The sequence below is a fragment of the Hemiscyllium ocellatum genome, chromosome 21 (assembly GCF_020745735.1).
Source record: "Hemiscyllium ocellatum isolate sHemOce1 chromosome 21, sHemOce1.pat.X.cur, whole genome shotgun sequence".
NCBI lineage: Eukaryota > Metazoa > Chordata > Chondrichthyes > Orectolobiformes > Hemiscylliidae > Hemiscyllium > Hemiscyllium ocellatum.
This window is the reverse complement of record NC_083421.1, coordinates 66,504,696-66,522,797: the sequence shown is the minus strand read 5'-3', so window position 1 is coordinate 66,522,797 and position 18,102 is coordinate 66,504,696. Positions and strand designations below refer to the sequence as shown.

General features: G+C 43.0%; 1 protein-coding gene across 1 annotated transcript in view; it reads left to right on the top strand.

Annotated features, from left to right (window-relative positions):
- Window positions 1-18,102, top strand: part of adamtsl2 (ADAMTS-like 2) — a 200,161-nt gene that overhangs the window by 71,477 nt on the left and 110,582 nt on the right. The window contains exon 11 of the mRNA XM_060841240.1: window positions 16,064-16,301. Within this exon, the coding sequence (XP_060697223.1) occupies window positions 16,064-16,301 (238 nt within the window). The remainder of the gene's footprint in view (window positions 1-16,063; window positions 16,302-18,102) is intronic.

Genomic DNA, 18,102 nt, shown 5'->3' with positions numbered 1-18,102 from the left:
CAGCGTGAATGGTGAAGCAAGAGGGAGAGAAGGGATCTCAACCTCATTCCAAGTGTCCTTTTCTCAGAAAGACCGGTTGGTGCTTCTTCTCAGGATATTCCAGAAGCGCTCACTCTCCACCTCACCTCACCACTCATCCCAAAGCCTGCAGTAGAAGTTGATGTAGAGAGTTAGTCTGCACCTAAGCAACACTCTCGGCAGTCACAGGCCTTCCATGCCCAAAGGCACTAGGAGTTAGTTGCCCAACTGTTCCAAGCTAACAGCCAGATACAATGAGATCCCTTTGCCCTAGCTTTGTAAGTCAAGGCAACACTTTTGGTGTAATGAGAAAGAGGAAGGTGGAAACTTGAGGGCACGTTGGTGACACTCTTGCAGGTGACTGCCTTGTCGACTGCAGGTAGCTTCAAATGTCAGGGATCCTTCAACTACGATGAGGGCTGCAGCCATGCTGTTGCTCTTTTTAATGTTGATAACAGGCTAAATGCTTTGTACAGCAAGTGTGCTGAAGTCAGCATAAATCATTCCCCTTTTACATGCACCTGTGACTGAGAAAACGGCATATGTAAGGAATCCACACATCTTCAGAAAACTGATTAGTTTATGTATTCGCTTTTCAAGGGAGTGCATGGCTCTTCAAGGTTGGAGAGATGTGCAATGGGCAGCTCAAATGTCGACTCTCCCTCATCGTACGTTGGCCTGTGGAGAGAAACTACACAAAGCACTGTCTCTTGCAATTTTGCCACTGTCCTGAAGGACACTCAAGCAGTTCATGTTAACTTAGCAATGATGCACACTGTCTGAATCACTGAAGTCACAAGAATGTTCCTCAGAAATCATCTCAATCTGTTGGCTGGTATGCCAGAGTTTGTTCACTAATTTTGGATATGAGTCAGATGTTTTAAGAAAATCCATGAATGGTCAGTAGGACATACTGTGTGCACATAAAATGAGGTTACCCGGACGATCTCGACCCCTGCGAGGGATCTCTTGGTTCCGCGATTGGTCAAATATACATTAGCAGTTCGGTCTGGTTCAGCAAGATTTAATGGTCAGGTTAAGGTTGTCCAGCAACATTGGTTCAGCACCTCTGCACCCTGGATTAACTGCGCACTTAGTTTAAAACACAGACTTTTTTTTAATAAGTCTCTTAACAAACAGTACAGGTTTAATTTCAAAGTTAATCCAATAAAATGACAAATAGACATAAAATTGAGCCAATAATATTTCCTGGGAACTGACTTGTGCACATTTTTATCTCTTGCCACCTGAATCCCAAGGCCAGTTGGAATACTTTAATAATGTCATATCTTGCTTTGTTAGTTCATTCTGTGAAGAAGAAATTGTTTGCTAATCTCTTTCAATTAATTTAGGAATGCAGCCTTGAGCAGAGTTAGGTGCCATTTTAAGCAGAATTGTTAGTTTGCAACTGAGAAGCCACTTCAGAAGAAAACATTGCATTAAGAAGCCATTTTGTAGTTACTAAAGGATGCATTAAATGACTGCTCCTGACGACAACCTAAATCCAGATTTTAGATCCTCAACCCGAATATATCACGTGGATAATGTGGCATTTACTCAGCAACACAAAATAATCACAATTATAAATGATGCAGAAGGAGGCTATTCACAATATATATTAATATAAGTTAGATGAGGGAATTAAATGTAATATCTCAAGTTTGCAGGTGCCATAAAGTTGAATTGGAGTCTGAGCTGTGAAAAAGATAGAGATGCTTCAGTGTGATTTGGACAAGCTAAGTGAGTGGGCAAATGCATCATGGATGAAGTACAATGTGAATAAATCTGAATTTATCCACTTTGTTAGATAAAACACTGTTCAGATAATAATCTGCCTTTCTGATGGATAAACAGAGTACAACAAGACCTGGGTGTCCTTATACCGCTAACGTTGAAAGTAATTAGGTAGTTGCAGCAGACTGTGATGAACGCAAAAGTTTATGGGCTTCGTGGCAAGAGGATTTGAGTACAGGTGCAGGAATGTTTTGCTGCATTCTAAGATCAAAGCTGAAATGTGATTAGTTTACTTAAAGTGTGGAAACAGGCCCTTCGGCCCAACAAGTCCACACCGACCCGCCGAAGAGCAACCCAGCCCCTGGTGTTTACCCCTTCACCTAATCCTATGAGCAATTTAGCATGACCAATTCACCTAACTTGCATGTTTTTGGACTGTGGGAGGAAACCGGAGCACCCAGAATAAACCCATGCAGACACTGGGAGAGCGTGCAAAATCCACACAGACGGTTGCCTGAGGTGGGAATTGAATCTGGGTCTCTAGCACTGTGAGGTAGCAGTGCTAACCACTGTGCCACCGTGCCGCTCAATGTGTGCATTTTTGTTCTCCTTATCTGCAGAAGGATGTTCTGGGTATAGAGGGAGTGCAATGAAGGTTCATCAGGCTGATTCCTGGGATGGAGAACTGACTTATGAAGAGAGATTAGATTGGTTAGGATGAGACAGTCTAAATGTAGGAAGGATGTTCCTGATGATTAGGGAGTACAGAACTAGGGGTCACAGTCTAACGATACGGAATAAGGCACTTTGGGCTCCGATGAAGGGAAATTTCTTCGCTGAGAATGGTGAGCCCATGGAATTTTCTGCCAAATATAGCAAGTGAGGCTAAAACACTGAATGTTTTCAAGAAGGAGTTAGACGTGGTTCTTAGATTTAAAGCAATCAGTATTGGGAAAAAGTGGGAACAGGACACTGAATTGGATGATCAGCCATGAACATATTGAATTGCGGACCAGGCTCGAGGAGCCAAATTGCCTACTCCTGTTCCAATTTTCTGTGTTTATATATTTGTGTCTATACCAGCTCTAAGCATTTTGACTTAGCGCCAGTCTTCTACCTTTTCACCATAATCCTGCACATCATTTCTATTCATTTCTATTTAAATAATTTCTAATTCTCTCCAAAATGTCTCAGTTAAACCTGCCTCCACTACATTTGCAGGTCCTGCATTCCAGATCCCAGCTACTCCCTGTTTGGAAAACATTTTCTCACCTTGCATTGGCTTCTTTTGGCTAACACTGACTCTGTGCCCTTTTGCATCTCAACTCACAAGTGGGAGCAGTTTTTTCCTGGCTACTCTGTCCAAATTCTGCATGGTTTTGAAAACTTGTAGCAAAACTCTTTAAACCTTGTCTTCTCTAAGGGAAATATTACCAATTTTGACCTTCTGATCTGAAGTTTCTTATCTCTGGAACCATTTTTGTCAATCTCTTCTGCACTCTCTCCAATGCATTTGCATCCTTCCTAAACTCTGGCTCCCAGAGTTGTGCACAGTATATTAGGGGAGACAATGACCTACTGATTTTATTGTTAGACTATTCATCCATAAACTCAGGTAGTGTTCAGCAGACCAGGATTTGAATCCTGCCAAAGCAGATGTTGAAACTTGAATTCAGTTAGTATCTGGAAATTCAGTCTAATGATGACCATGAAACTGCTTTCATTTGTTGGAAAAATGCATTTATTTCATTAATATGAATCAGAGAACTATGGATGCTGAGGTGATCTGTGGAGATCTAAAAATAAAGCAGAAATTGCTGGAGAAATGCAGCAGGTCTGGCAGCACCCGTGGAGTGAAAGCAGAGTTAATATTTCAAGTCTGGTGACCCTTCATTACAGCTCCAGAACTCTGTTTTCTCCCCATAGATGCTGTTAGACCTGTTGTGTTCATCCAGCAATTTCTGTTTTTGTTTCAAATTCACTAATGTCCGCCACCATTATCTGGTCTGGCCTACATGTGACGGCAGAGCCACAGCATTGTGATTGATTCTCACTTGACCTCTGAAATGGCCTAGCAAACCACTCAACTTGTAACAATTGCTACAAAATCTCAGCAAAGAAATGAAACCAGACGGACTGCCTGGCATCAACCTAGGAACTAGAAACAACAATGACAACTTGCTAGCATGTCGGAGCTTGTGCCAAAATTGGAAAAAGTCTTGCAGACAAGTCAACGTGATATAGTCATTCTCATGGAGTCATACCTTCTATGTAGTGTCTCAGATATCATCTTCATTTCTGGATTTGTCCCGTCCAACTAGGACAGGGCCAGCACTGCTGGTGAGACAATAGGAGTTGCCCTAAGAGTCCTCAACATTGACTCATGGCATCAGGTCAAAGATAGGCAAGGAAACCTCCTGCTGGTTACTCTGTACTATCCTCTTTCAGTTGATGACTTTGTTCTTCTTTCTGTTGAGCAACACTTGAAGAAAGCACAGAGGGTTGCAAGGGCGCAGAATGTATCCTTGCCAGGAGTTTTCTGTATCCATAAGCAAGAGTTGATTGATAGCAGCATTACTAGCCAAGTCATACCTAAACGTAGACTTGATCTGTAGCAGGTGGTGAGAGAACCAACAAGAGTGAAAAATGTACCTGACCTCATTCTCTCCAATCTGCCTGCTGCAAATACATTGTCAATGACTATAGGTGAGAGTGGCCACCACGCAGTCCTTGTAGAGGCAAAATCCTGTCTTCATTTTGATAATACCTTCCATCATGTTGTGTGGAGCTCTCATCGTGCCAAATGTGACAGACTTTGAACATATCGAGTAACTCAAGATTGGGAATCTATGAGGGGCCGGAGCCACCAAGAACAGCAGCCGAATTATACTCCAACACTATCTGCAACATCATGGCCCCCACTCTAACATTATCATCACGCCAGAGTATCAACTGTGGTTCAATAAAGTGTGCAGGAGGGCATGTCGGGAGCAACATCAGGCATACTTAAAAATGAGGCACCAACCTGGCACAGCTCCAAAACAGGACTATTATTGTGCCAAACAACATAAATAGCAAGTGAGACAGTAGCAAGTTATAAATTATACCACAAACAGTGGATCAGATGTAAACACTGTGGTCCCGTCATGTCCAATTGTGCATGGTGGTGGACAATTGAATAACTCACTAGAGGATGTGATGCCACAAATACTCTCAGTAAATTCTCAGTGATGAGAGAGTCCAGCAGTTCAGTAAAAGGTAAGGCTGAAGCATTTGCAATGAAGTGGCGAGTGGATGAGGCATCACTGCCGAATCCAGAGGACCCTAATATCACAGATGCAGTCTTCAGCTAATTCGATTCACTCCATGTACTATCAAGAAACAGTTGGAAATGTGGGAGGCTATAGCCCTAACAACATCCTGGCAATTCTGCTGAAGATTTGTTCTCCAGCCTGTGCCAAACTGTTCCAGTACAGCTACAACATTGGCAATAGCCTGACAATGTGGAAAATTGCTCAGGTATGTCATGTACATAAAAAGCAGGAGAAATTTAACCTTGGCTCCTTACTATCTCATCAGTCCATTCTCAATCAGTAATATGATGGAAGGTGTTCTCAACAATGCTATCAAGCAGCATCTACACAGCAATAACCTGCACAATGACATCAGTTTAGGTTGTGCTTGCACAACTCAGCTCAGACCTCATTTGTTTCAAACATAGACAAAAGAGCTAAATTCCAGAGGTGAGAGTGACAGCCCTTGATATCAAGATCACATTTGACCGAGCATAGCATCAAAGAGCACTAGCAAAACTAGAATCATTGAGAATCGGGAGATCTCTGTTTGGAGTCATTCCTGGCACATCAGAAAATTGTTGTGATTATTGGAGGTCAGTCATCTCCGCTTCAGAACATCTTTGTAGAGGTTCCTCAGCTGCTTCATCAAAGGTCTTCACTTCATTAGAAGGTCAGAAGTAGTGGTGATGGTCGATGATTGATTGCGTAATGTTCAGTATCGTTCATGACTCCTCACATACTGATGTAATCCATATTCAAATGCAATAAGACCCTAACAAAATACAGGCTTGGGCTGTAAATTGACGAGTAACATTTGTTCTATGCAAATGTATGGTAAGATTCATCTCCAATAAAGGACAATATCTCCACTGCCCCTTGATACTCAATGGTGTTGCCATCAAGGACTCAAAGCCCTCCACTACTTCCTTTCCAACCAGTACCCTTCCACTGACACCCTCCTTCGACTGACTGAACTGGTCCTCACCCTGAACAACTTCTCTTTCCAATCCTCCCACTTCCTCCAAACCAAAGGAGTTGCCATGGGCCCCAGTTGTGCCTGCCTCTTCATAGGATATGTGGAACAGTCCATCTTTCGCAACTACACTGGTACCACCCCTGACCTTTTCCTCCGCTACAGCGATAACTGTATCGGCGCTGCCTCGTGCTCCCACGAGGAGGCTGAACAGTTCATTCACTTTACCAACACCTTCCATCCCGACCTCAAATTCACCTGGACCATCTCAGACTCCTCCCTCCCCTTTCTGGACCTTTCCATTTCTATCTCGGGCGACCGAATCAACACGGACATCTACTATAAACCGACTGACTCCCACAGCTACCTAGACTACACCTCCTCCCACCCTGCCCCCTGTAAAAACGCCATCCTATATTCCCAATTCCTTCATCTCCGCCGCATTTGCTCCCAGGAGGACAAGTTCCAATACCGTACAACCCAGATGGCCACCTTCTTCAAGGACCGCAGATTCCCCCCAGACGTGATCGATGATGCCCTCCACCGCATCTCCTCCACTTCCCTCTCCTCCGCCCTTGAGCCCCGCCCCTCCAACCGCCACCAGGACAGAACCCCACTGGTTCTCACCTACCACCCCACCAACCTCCATATACAGCGTATCATCTGCCGTCATTTCCGCTACCTCCATACGGACCCCACCACCAGAGATATATTTCTCTCCCCTCCCCTATCAGCGTTCCGAAAAGACCAATCCCTCCGTGACTCCCTCGTCAAGTCCACACCCCCCACCAACCCAACCTCCACTCCCGGCACCTTCCCCTGCAACCGCAAGAAATGCAAAACTTGCGCCCACACCTCCTCCCTTACTTCTCTCCAAGGTCCCAAAGAATCCTTCCATATCCATTTCCAAATTCACCTGCACCTCCACATACATCATTTACTGCATCCGCTGCACCCGATGTGGCCTCCTCTATATTGGGGTGACAGGCCACCTACTTGCGGAGCGTTTCAGAGAACACCTCTGGGACACCCGGACCAACCAACCCGTGGCTCAACATTCCAACTTCCCCCTCCCACTCCAACTCCCCCTCCCACTCCACCAAGGACATGCAGGTCCTTGGACTCCTCCATCGCCAGACCATAACAACACGATGGTTGAAGGAAGAGCGCCTCATCTTCCGCCTGGGAACCCTCCAACCACAAGGGATGAACTCAGATTTCTCCAGTTTCCTCATTTCCCCTCCCCCCACCTTGTCTCAGTCAAATCCCTCGAACTCAGCACCGCCTTCCTAACCTGCAATCTTCTTCCTGACCTCTCCGCCCCCACCCCACTCCGGCCTATCACCCTCACCTTGACCTCCTTCCACCTATCGCATCATCATCGCCCCTCCCCCAAGTCCCTCCTCCCTACCTTTTATCTTAGCCTGCTGGACACACTTTCCTAATTCCTGAAGAAGGGCTCATGCCCGAAACATCGAATCTCCTGTTCCTTGGATGCTGCCTGACCTGCTGCGCTTTTCCAGCAACACATTTTCATCACTGAATCCCCCACTATCAACATCCTGGGATTAACATTGACCAGGAATTCAACTGGATTAGCCATATAAGTGCAGTGATACAACAGTAGATCAGATGCTAGGAATCCTGTAGCTAGTAACTCCCTTCCTGACTCCCCAAAGCCTGTCCATGATGTACAGTCAGACGTTTGTGGAATACTCCCTGTTTGCTTCGATGAGGGCAGCTCCAGTAGCTTTCATAAAGCTTGACACCATTCAGATAAAGCAGGCTGCTTGATAAGCACCACATCCTCCATATCTAGTCACTCCCCAACTGACAATCAGGAGTAACTGTGTCTAATATCTACTACTGATCTTTAGCAAGGCTGCTTAGACAGCACCTTCCAAACCCACAATCTTTTCCATCTAGAAGGGCAAGGGCAGCAAGATCTGCAAGTTTCCCACTCCAAGCTATTCATTGTCCTGACTTGGAAATATATTACAGTTCCTTAACTGTTGCAGGGCCAAAATCCTGGAATTCCCTCCCTATAGGTCAACCTACAGCATGTGGACTGCAGCAGCTCACCACCTTCTGAAGGGCACCTAGGGATAGGCAATAAGTGCTGGCCAAAAGTGAGGATTGCAGATGCTGGAAATCAGAGTCTAGATTAGAGTGTGCTGGAAACGTACAGTAGATCAGGCAGCATCCGAGGAGCAGGAAAATCGACATTTCGGGCAAAAGCCCTTCATCAGGAATGAAGCCATCCAGTGACATGACATCCCAAAAGCTGAGGTCTAAGTAATGTCCTGAACATATTCAGCATAACCTCCCTATTCTTGCATTCTGTATCACTATTAATGAAGCCTAAAATACTGTATGCTCACCTAGCTTCTCTCTCCACCTATCCTCCCACAGTTCATGACTTATATACACATACACCCAGGTCTTACTGCTCCTGCATACTTTTCTAAGATAAAGGAGCAGAATCAGGCCATTCTGCCCATTGAATCTACTCTATCATTTGATCAGAGCTGACACATTTCTTAACCCCATTCCACCTTCTCCCTGTCACCCTTGTTCCCCTTGTCAATCATATCTTTCTCTGTTTTAAATACAGTCAATGACTTAGCCTCCACAGCCTTCTGCAGCATTGAGTCCCACAGATTCACCACCCTCTAGCCGAATAAATTCCTCCTCATTTTAGTTCTAAAGCATTGTCCCTTCACTCTCTGAGATTGTACCCTTGGGTCCCAGTCTCTTCTACTAGTGGAAACATCTCCACATCCACTATTCTCAGGCCTCACTGTACTCAAAGTTTCCATCAGATCTTCCTTCATGCTTCTAAATGTCATCCAGTACAGACGTAGAATCCTCAACTGCTCCTCATCCCAGACATCATTCTTGTAAACCTCCTCTGGACCCCCTTTAATGCCATCACATCCTGCCTTAGATATGGGGCCCAGAACTGCTCTCAATATTCCAAATGCAGTCTGACCAGAGCCTTATACCACCTCAGCAGAACATTTCTGCTTTTGTTTTCTAGCCCTATTGAAATGAATGCTAACATTCCATTTGCCTTCCTAATTGCCAGCTGAATCTACATGTTAACCTGAAGAGAATCCTGAACTAAGCCTCCCAAGTTCCTTTTTGTATCAGTTTTCTGAAGCCTTTCCCTATTTAGAAAATAATCTATGCTCTGATCTTCCTACCCAACCTCTCTCTTTCTCACATTTTATTCCGGCTGCCACTTTCTCCTAGCTTTGTCCAAGTCCTTCTGCACCCTCCCCACTTCAACACTACCTATCCCTCCACCTATCTTTGTGTAATTTGCAAACTTAGCAATATTGAATAGTAGTCTTTGTTTTATACCATCTCTCCATTTATAGAGTCATAGAGATGTACAAAACGGAAACAGACCCTTCGATTCAACTCGTCCGACCAGATATCCCAACCCAATCTAGTCCCACCTGCCAGCACCCGGCCCTTATCCCTCCAAACCCTTCCTATTCATATACCCATCCAGGTGCCTTTTAAATGTTGCAATTGTACCAGCTCCACTACTTCCTCTGGCAGCTCATTGCATACACGTACCACCCTCTGTGTGAAAAGGTTGCCCCTTCGATCTCTTTTATATCTTTCCCCTATCCATACCCCTCATGATTTTGTAAACCTCTACAAAGTCACCCGTCAGCCTCCGACGCTCCAGGGTAAAAAGCCTCAGCCTATTCAACCTGTCTCTATAGCTCAAATCCACCAACCCTGGCAAAATCCTTCTAAATCTTTTCTGAACCCTTTCAAGTTTCACAACACCTTTCCGATAGGATGGAGACCAGAATTGCATGTAATATTCCAACAGTGGCCTAACCAATGTCCTGTACAGCTGCAACATGACCTCCCAACTCCTATACTCGATACTCTGACCAATAAAGGAAAGCATACCAAAAGCCTTCTTCACTATCCTATCTACCTGCAACTCCACTTTCAAGGAGCTATGAACCTGCACTGCAAGGTCTCCTTGTTTAGCAACACTCCCTAGGACCTTACCATTAAGTGTATGAGTTCTGCTAAGATTTGCTTTCCCAAAATGCAGCATCTCACATTTATCTAAACTAAACTCCACCTGCTACTTCTTACCGCATTGGCCCATCTGATCAAGATCCTGTTGTAATCTGAGATAATCTTCTTGACTGTCTACTCGCTTCCAGTTTTGGTGTCATCTGCAAACTTACTAACTATACCTCTTATGCTCCCATCCAAATCATTTATATAAATGATGAAAAGCAGTGGACGCAGCACCGACCCTTGTGGAAATCACTGGTCACAGGCCTACAGTCTGAAAAACAGCCCTCCACCACCACCCTCCATCTTCTACCTTTGAGCCAGTTCTGCATCCAAATGGCTAGTTCGCCCTGTATTCCATGAGAATGCCTTACTGAAGTCCATTTAGATATGTCCACTGCTCTACCCTCATCAATCCGCTTTTTTCAAAAAACTCAATCAAGTTTGTGAGACATGATTTCCCATGCATAAAGCCATGTTGACTATCCCTAACCAGTCATTGCCTTTCCAAATACATGAACTTCCTGTCCCTCAGGATTCCCTCCAACAACTCGCCCACCACCAACATCAGACTCACTGGTCTATAGTTCCCTGGCTTGTCCTTACCACCCTTCTTAAACCGTGGCACCACGTTAGCCAACCTCCAGTCTTCCGGCACCTCACCTGTGACTATCGATGATACAAATATCTCCGCAAGAGGCCCAGTAATCACTTCCCTAGCTTCCCTCAGAATTCTAGGTCCTGTGGATTTATCCACTTCTTTGCTTTTCAAGACATATAGCACTTCCTCCTCTGTAACGTGGACATTTTTCAAGATGTCACCATCTATTTCCCTACATTCTATATCTTCCATGTCCTTTTCCACAGTAAATACTGATGCAAAATACTCGTTTAGTATCTCCCCCATCTCCTGTGGCGCCACACAAAGGCCACCTTGCTGATCTTTGAGCAGCCCTATTCTCTCCCTGGTTACCCTTTTGTCCTTAATGTATTTGTAAAAACCCTTTGGTTTCTCCATAACTCTATTTGCCAAAGCTATCTCATGTCCTCTTTTTGCCATCCTGATTTCTCTGTTAAGTATACTCCCACTGCCTTTATACCCTTCTAAGGATTCACTCGATCTATCCTGTCTATACCTGACATGTGCTTCCTTCTTTTTCTTAACTAAAACCTCAATTTCTTTAGTCATCCAGCATTCCCTATACCTACCAGCCTTTCCTTTCACCTAACAGGAATGTACTTTCTCTGGACTCTCATTATCTCATTGTGAAGGCTTCCCATTTTCCAGCCGTCCCTTTGCCTGCAAACATCTGTCCCCAAACAGCTTTTGAAAGTTCTTGTCTCATATCATCAAAATTGTCCTTCCTCCCAATTAGAACTTCAACTTCTAGATCTGGTGTATCCTTTCCATCATTATTTTAAAACTAATAGAATTATGATGGCTAGCCCCAAAACACTACCCCCCCCCCCCCCCCCCCCCCCCCCACCACCACCACCACACCACTGATACCTCAGTCACCTGCCCTGCCTTATTTCCCAAGAGTAGGTCAAGTTTTGCACCTTCTCTAGTAGGTACATCCACATACTGAATCAGAAAATTTTCTTGTACGCTCTTAACAAATTTCTCTCCATCTGAACCCTTAACACTATGGCAATCCCAGTCTATGTTTGGAAACTTAAAATCACCTACCATAACCACCCAATTGTTCTTATAGATAATTGAAATCTCCTTACAAATTTGTTTCTCAATTTCCCTCTGACTATTGGAGGGTCTATAATACAATCCCAATAGGTGATCATCCGTTTCTTATTTCTCAGTTCCACCCACATAACTTCCATGTATGTCCTCCCTCAGTACAGCTGTGATGCTATCCCTTAACAAAAATGCCTCTCCCCCTCCTCTCTTGCCTCCCTTTCTGTCCTTCCTGGAGCATTTCTATCCTGGAACATTAAGCTCCCAGTCCTATCCATCCCTGAGCCATGTTTCTGTAATTGCTATGATATTCCTGTCCCATGTTCCTAACCATTCCCTGAGGTCATCTGCCTTCCCTGTTAGGCCGCTTGCTTTGAAATAAATGCAGTTTAATTTATCAGCCTTACCTTGTTCTCTGCTTTGTCCCTGCCTGCCCTGACTGTTTGACTCACCTTTGTTCTCAACTGTACAAGTGTCAGATTGAAATCTTTTCTCACTATCTCCCTTTATGTGACCTTTTCTGTTCCTGGTTGTGTACTGCCAATGTCCTTTCAGTTTCCCTCCTTACCCATTTCTACTGAGTCCCTTTACTTACTTATTGATGTCCCAGTTTTGCTCCCAGAACCCCTGATGTGGGAAATTGCCATGCCCTCGTTGGTCCTACATCTTCCCCATGTAAAAGTCAGAATTTTTGTAATACATTGGAACCCTAATTTCTAGCCCCCACTTCCCCTCATTTCATTATGATGTGCTGCATGTGAAATCTGCAATTACCTTGTATCACTGTCACCACTAACTCTGCATTCCAGTAGACTTGAAGCATGTCTCCAGAGTTGAGTTGTCTGCTTTCCCCTGGACTCATGTACTTCTCTGTAATAACTTCCTTTATCATTATTGGCTAAGCCCCCAGTGCTGACCAAGATCCATCATGCCGCAGACTAACTTGGCAAGATGGGCCTGACTGACCACTGTTATGATGTCTCAACAGCGCTGACTAATTTGCCTAGAACTGCCTACCATAGAGGGCTAATCAGCCATTGATTAAGTTTAAAGTAAACATTGACAGATACCAGTACGTAAATGTCAATGTCAGAAAGTTATATGGAGATAGTGTGGGGAGAAAAGAATTGAAATGCATTCTCAAACTTGATCATATTAAATGGCAATGCATCACAAAGGGCTGTTTGACCGATTTCTGCTCCTGTGTTCCAGACAGCAAATTGGGAAAAACATGCTGAATTTTAAAAAAACCCAAAAGAACTGCTTCTGTTGGAAATGAAAAACAAAATCAGAACTTGCTTGAAAAACTCAGCAGGTCTGGTAGCATCTGTGCAGTGAAATCAGAATTAACGTCTTGGGTCCAGTGACCCTTCTTCAAAATATAAAAATATGCTGAATTTTACCTCAAGCAGCCACAGTATGTTACCAATGAACACTTGGGATGCTGCATAGGCAGAAACCCTGTGCAGTTACCACTGTATTAATGGTGAATGATTTAGCAGAACCAAACAAGAAAGAAACAAATAAATTCCCAAAAGGCTGGTTATAGTTTTGGAATCCAAAACTATTATCTCCAATCCTGTCACAAATTCCACATTATCGCTTTATATTTTTATTCCTTTTCCCAGCTGCTGTCTTAGATTGAACCAGAGCATATGCTTTCAGATTTATAGGGTCCAAAAATGGGTAGGGTAAACAGATAATGTCTTTTCCCTGGGGTGGGGAAGTCCAAAACTAAAGGGCATAAATTTAGGGTGAGAGAGGAAAGATATAAAAGGGACCTAAGGGGCAACTTTTTCATGCAGAGGGTAGTGCATGGATGGAATGAGCTGCCAGAAGAAGTGGTAGAGGCTGGTACAATTACAACATTTAAAAGGTATCTGGATGGGTATATGAATAGGAAGAGTTTAGTGGGATATGGGCCAAATGCTGGCAAATGGGACTAGATTAATTTAGGATATGTGGACGGCAAGGATCAGTTGGACCAAAGGGTCTGTGTCTGGGTTGTGCATCACTATGACTCTATAATATGTTGAACAGTCTGGTACCAGAGACTTTAATTCTTTCTAAATGAATGCAAGGACTTGGATTTTTTAAAATAAATTGTAAAGTATGAAAATGCCATGTATCACATTGCTAACATGAACCAGCCTGCAGGATGGAGCTTTAAATATCATGAAGTTGATTTCCAGTGTCTAGGTTCAAATTATACATACATCAGTATTGATTATTTTCACCATAGCCTCAGTGGTCAAATTAACATCAACTTGCTTCCGTTTCAGCCCTTTCCAAGGCTGAATATTGTTCACTCATCTGTTTTTGCTTAATTTTCTACTTCATTTCTCCATAGTTCAAAGCTGTGAAGTCTTTGTTTCGTATATCAGTACTTTGCTGTCTTTCTCTAACTGTGCTGAGCAAACACTTTGATTCCTGAACTTTTACTCTTGCTCTAACCCATTTAATTTGTCTTTTGTTCATCAGTTTATATATTTTCTAATCAGCCTGTTCAGAGTTGTTGTTATACACTTCTGGAGTAGATAGGATTTGAATCCAAGCTTTCTGGACCAGAGCTAGGGCACTGCCACAAGAGCCCCACCTTGTTGTCCAGTATACTTTTTTATACCATATAGTGATCTATCAATGTCACTTGACTTTCTTTGTCATCTCTCCTGTTTGTCATGCAAAAACTAGCTGGAATCTCTAACCTGTGATTTTTGAGGACTTCGTCTATCCAAGGAATCCCTTACTTCTGCCTTGGGGACTGTTCTGCAATAATGTGTTGGTCTGACTTTCTAGCTGGTTTAATCTCATACCACATGTTTTTCCCTTTTAACATTGTTCAGTCTAACTGCAACCTGAACTCATCTGCTGCTGAAAACCTCATTCAAGGCTCTTCTAGACTTGTTTATTCCATTTCTCACCTGACCAGCCATCAATCTCCTTAAATTTGAGCTCACATGGAAATTTGCCAGTTTCATATTCTCCAACAAATCCTCTCCACCTTTGACCTTGCTGACCTACATAGACATCAACATTCTGTTTTCAATAATGAAGTAGATATAGCTGTTGTGGCTAAACGGTTTTGGGGGAATGATACAATTAGGAATTGAGCTTCGTGATCAGCAATGATCACACTGAATGGCAGAGCAGGCATGACGGGTCAATAGCTTACTCCTATTCCTATCTTCTATGTTTCTCTGCATCTCTAACATAATGTTCCCATTTTCATGTTTAAATGTTTCCATGGCAACCTTCTTCCTAATTATGCAATCTTCTGCAGCTCATCACCCTCTAGCCAACAGTTCTGGCCATCTCTTGTTGTGCTCAGATCTCTAAACCCCTTGCTCTGCATTTCCGTCCTCCACATTCTTCTTCTGTTTCAACATTCAGCCTAAGTCTCAGCTTTTAGCTTTTTAACTCAGTGTCCATTATTTGAATTTGCTTAATCTGTGAAATCTTTTGTTGTTCTATGAATAATTGTTTAGGAGAAAGTGAGGACTGCAGATGCTGGAGCTCAGAGTCAAGAGTGTAGTTCTGGAAAAGCACAGCAGGTCAGGCAGCATCCGAAGAGTAGGAGAATCGACGTAAATTCCTTCCACATTCATCAGAAATTTACCTATACCTCTACCAATGTCATCTACGGCATCTGTTGCACCCAGTGTGGTCTCCTCTACATCAGGGAAACAGGATGCCTTCTTGCGGATCGTTTCAGAGAACATCTCTGGGACATCCGCGCACACTAACCCAACAGCTCTATGGCTGAACACTTCAACTTCCCCTCCCAGGGACCCTGCAACCACACAGGATAAGTGCGGTTTTCAACAGCTTCCTTATTCCCCCCCTCCACAACATTATCCCAGTCCCAATCCTTCAACTCGGCACCACCCCTCCAGACCCATCCGTTGCTCCCCCCTCTGACTTATCACCTTCTCCGTCACCTTTATCCACCTATCGCTTTCTCAGCTACCTTCCCCCACACCTCACCCCCTCCCATTTATCTCCCAGCCCGATCCACAAGCCTCATTTCTGATGAGGGGCTTATGCCCGAAATATCGATTCTCCTGCTCCTCGGATGCTGCCTACCCTGCTGTGCTTTTCCAGACTACACTTTCGACTATGAATAATTTTTGTCAATATTACCTGCTTTGACATTTTGTTTTAGTACAGACATCAATTTAATAGCATGAAATGATTACACAGATATAGCCTCAAAGTTGACATCACCAAAATATATATTAATGTCTAAGAATCATTTGACAGACACATTTACAAGTGGACATTCTTCTCGTGTAGAAGGGTTCATCAACTTCAGTGCAAATATGACTGAAAACTCAAGAGGAGGTCCAATCTACTCTTCAAGGTCCAATACAGCCGGTTTCCTGGTATATTATGAAGAAAATGAAAATATGGGGAGCTACAAAGTTAATGATACACCCCTGGAACTGACCTTTAACATGTCTACAGAGATTCCATTCTCCAATGAAACACTTCTGCAGATTATTCATCAAGCAAACAGAACACAGAAATTGCGGTAAGCTATCTTAACAATTAATTGAGCAGAGTTACATAAAAACAGAAATAGTTGTGTTTTCTTTGCCTCTTGTAACTTACATTTTACTTTGCTCCAGATAGATTTTTTTTCTCTTGATGTTAGACAAATCTATAAATCTTAAAAGTTATGCTGCATCTTCCACAATGCCCAGTGAAGTTGATGTATGCTGAAGGTCACATAACCATAGGCTGTTCTTGTTCCAGTGACCTTTGCATAATCAGGTAGAAACCTGTCCAGATGTTGCTGTTTTCATGTTAAGTTAGATCATTTGAACAGATATTTGTAGCTGTAAATTGTGGCTGACCAGAAATCACAAAATCTGTACTCCTGGGCTCTTTACACATTGCAGCCATGTCTTTACATCATCCATAGATTCATACAGTGCACAAAAAGCCCTTCAGCCCATCAAGTCTGCACTGACAAATATTCTAAAAATGTATTTAAAAATCTTTCCTTGATATGTTATGAAACAAAACTGCAGTTGAATTTTGTTGAGAATCCAATCATTTGGTGACAATAAGGAAAGAAACAGGAAGTGGACTAGTGACTTCAACACAGGTAGTGAAATCCAGTAATATAAAAGGTGCACAGGTAAACATGAACAGAGTAAATACACGGTCCCTGAAAATCAACAATTTTTTTTGCAGCTGTAGCCATTGTAGAATAGGTCTTTGTCTCAGAGGTGGATAGAACAGTTTAATCATTGGACATTTCCATAAAGTTTATCTGTGCCTGTATTAGTACATTAAGTGGCAGTCATTCTCTAGGCAATATATCTAATACAGTTAAATGATGGGGAATTGTTTTTAAAAGATGCTTGTGTCTTCTAGAAAGGCAGGTGTACATGAAGCAGCTGACTATTTTATAACAAACTTCCCTAAAAAGAATGACCTTTTTGTATATCTTAGGCTTTGCTTCTACCAGAATGTGCTCCTGACAAATGCTATATGTTGATTTAGTCACCAACAGATGAAAACAAGTGTTCATCTCTTGGTTTAAGAAACTTCAGTGCTCTCCACCCAGGCTTGGAGACTTTGAAATGAAGTCCCATCCCAATATTTGTATCTTTCATCTGATTGTGTCTTGAATCTACTGAAAATATCCCAGATTTTCAGTGCCAATATTGTGCAAAATTAACTAACGCTAAATGTACATTAACACAAACAGGGCAATAGTGACTGAATGAAATGTGCTTAAGTAGACTATCGGATGAATTCAAGTTTTATTTAGGTAATGTAAAACAATCAGCATGATAAAGCCAGAGAACAGTGTTATAAGCAAAATTATCATGTCTAGACTCTGTTTGCACTTTCCTCTTGGCTTAACAAATGTGGAAGTGGTTGCAAATATGTCCATGTGTGTATGTGAATAACAGTTTTAAATAGCATGGGAAAATTAGGTTGATACACTTTGCAGGAGTCTCATATCTCTGCACCAGGACCTCCCAACTGAGTTGGGAAGTTAATGGAATGAGAGATCATTGTCACTGTTAGTAAGTCAGGGGATAGTGCAATATTGCACTCAGCTCTTCCTTGTAATTCTTGAATCTTAGGTGGCAGCTATGCCCAGAGCAGTTCACACAAGAAGCACTATGTGCAGACAGTGAGCCTTTCCTCAGGACATGCATATTTACATGTTGCATTACACCAGTGATGTTGTTCCTGGAATTGGTGCTTTTCATTGTTTGCCGTTCATGTCAGAGCTTCTGCTGTCTAGAGATTGAACAGGCTGTAACAGTGAGGCATATGAGCAATAGAACAGCTTTGATATTATGTACAAA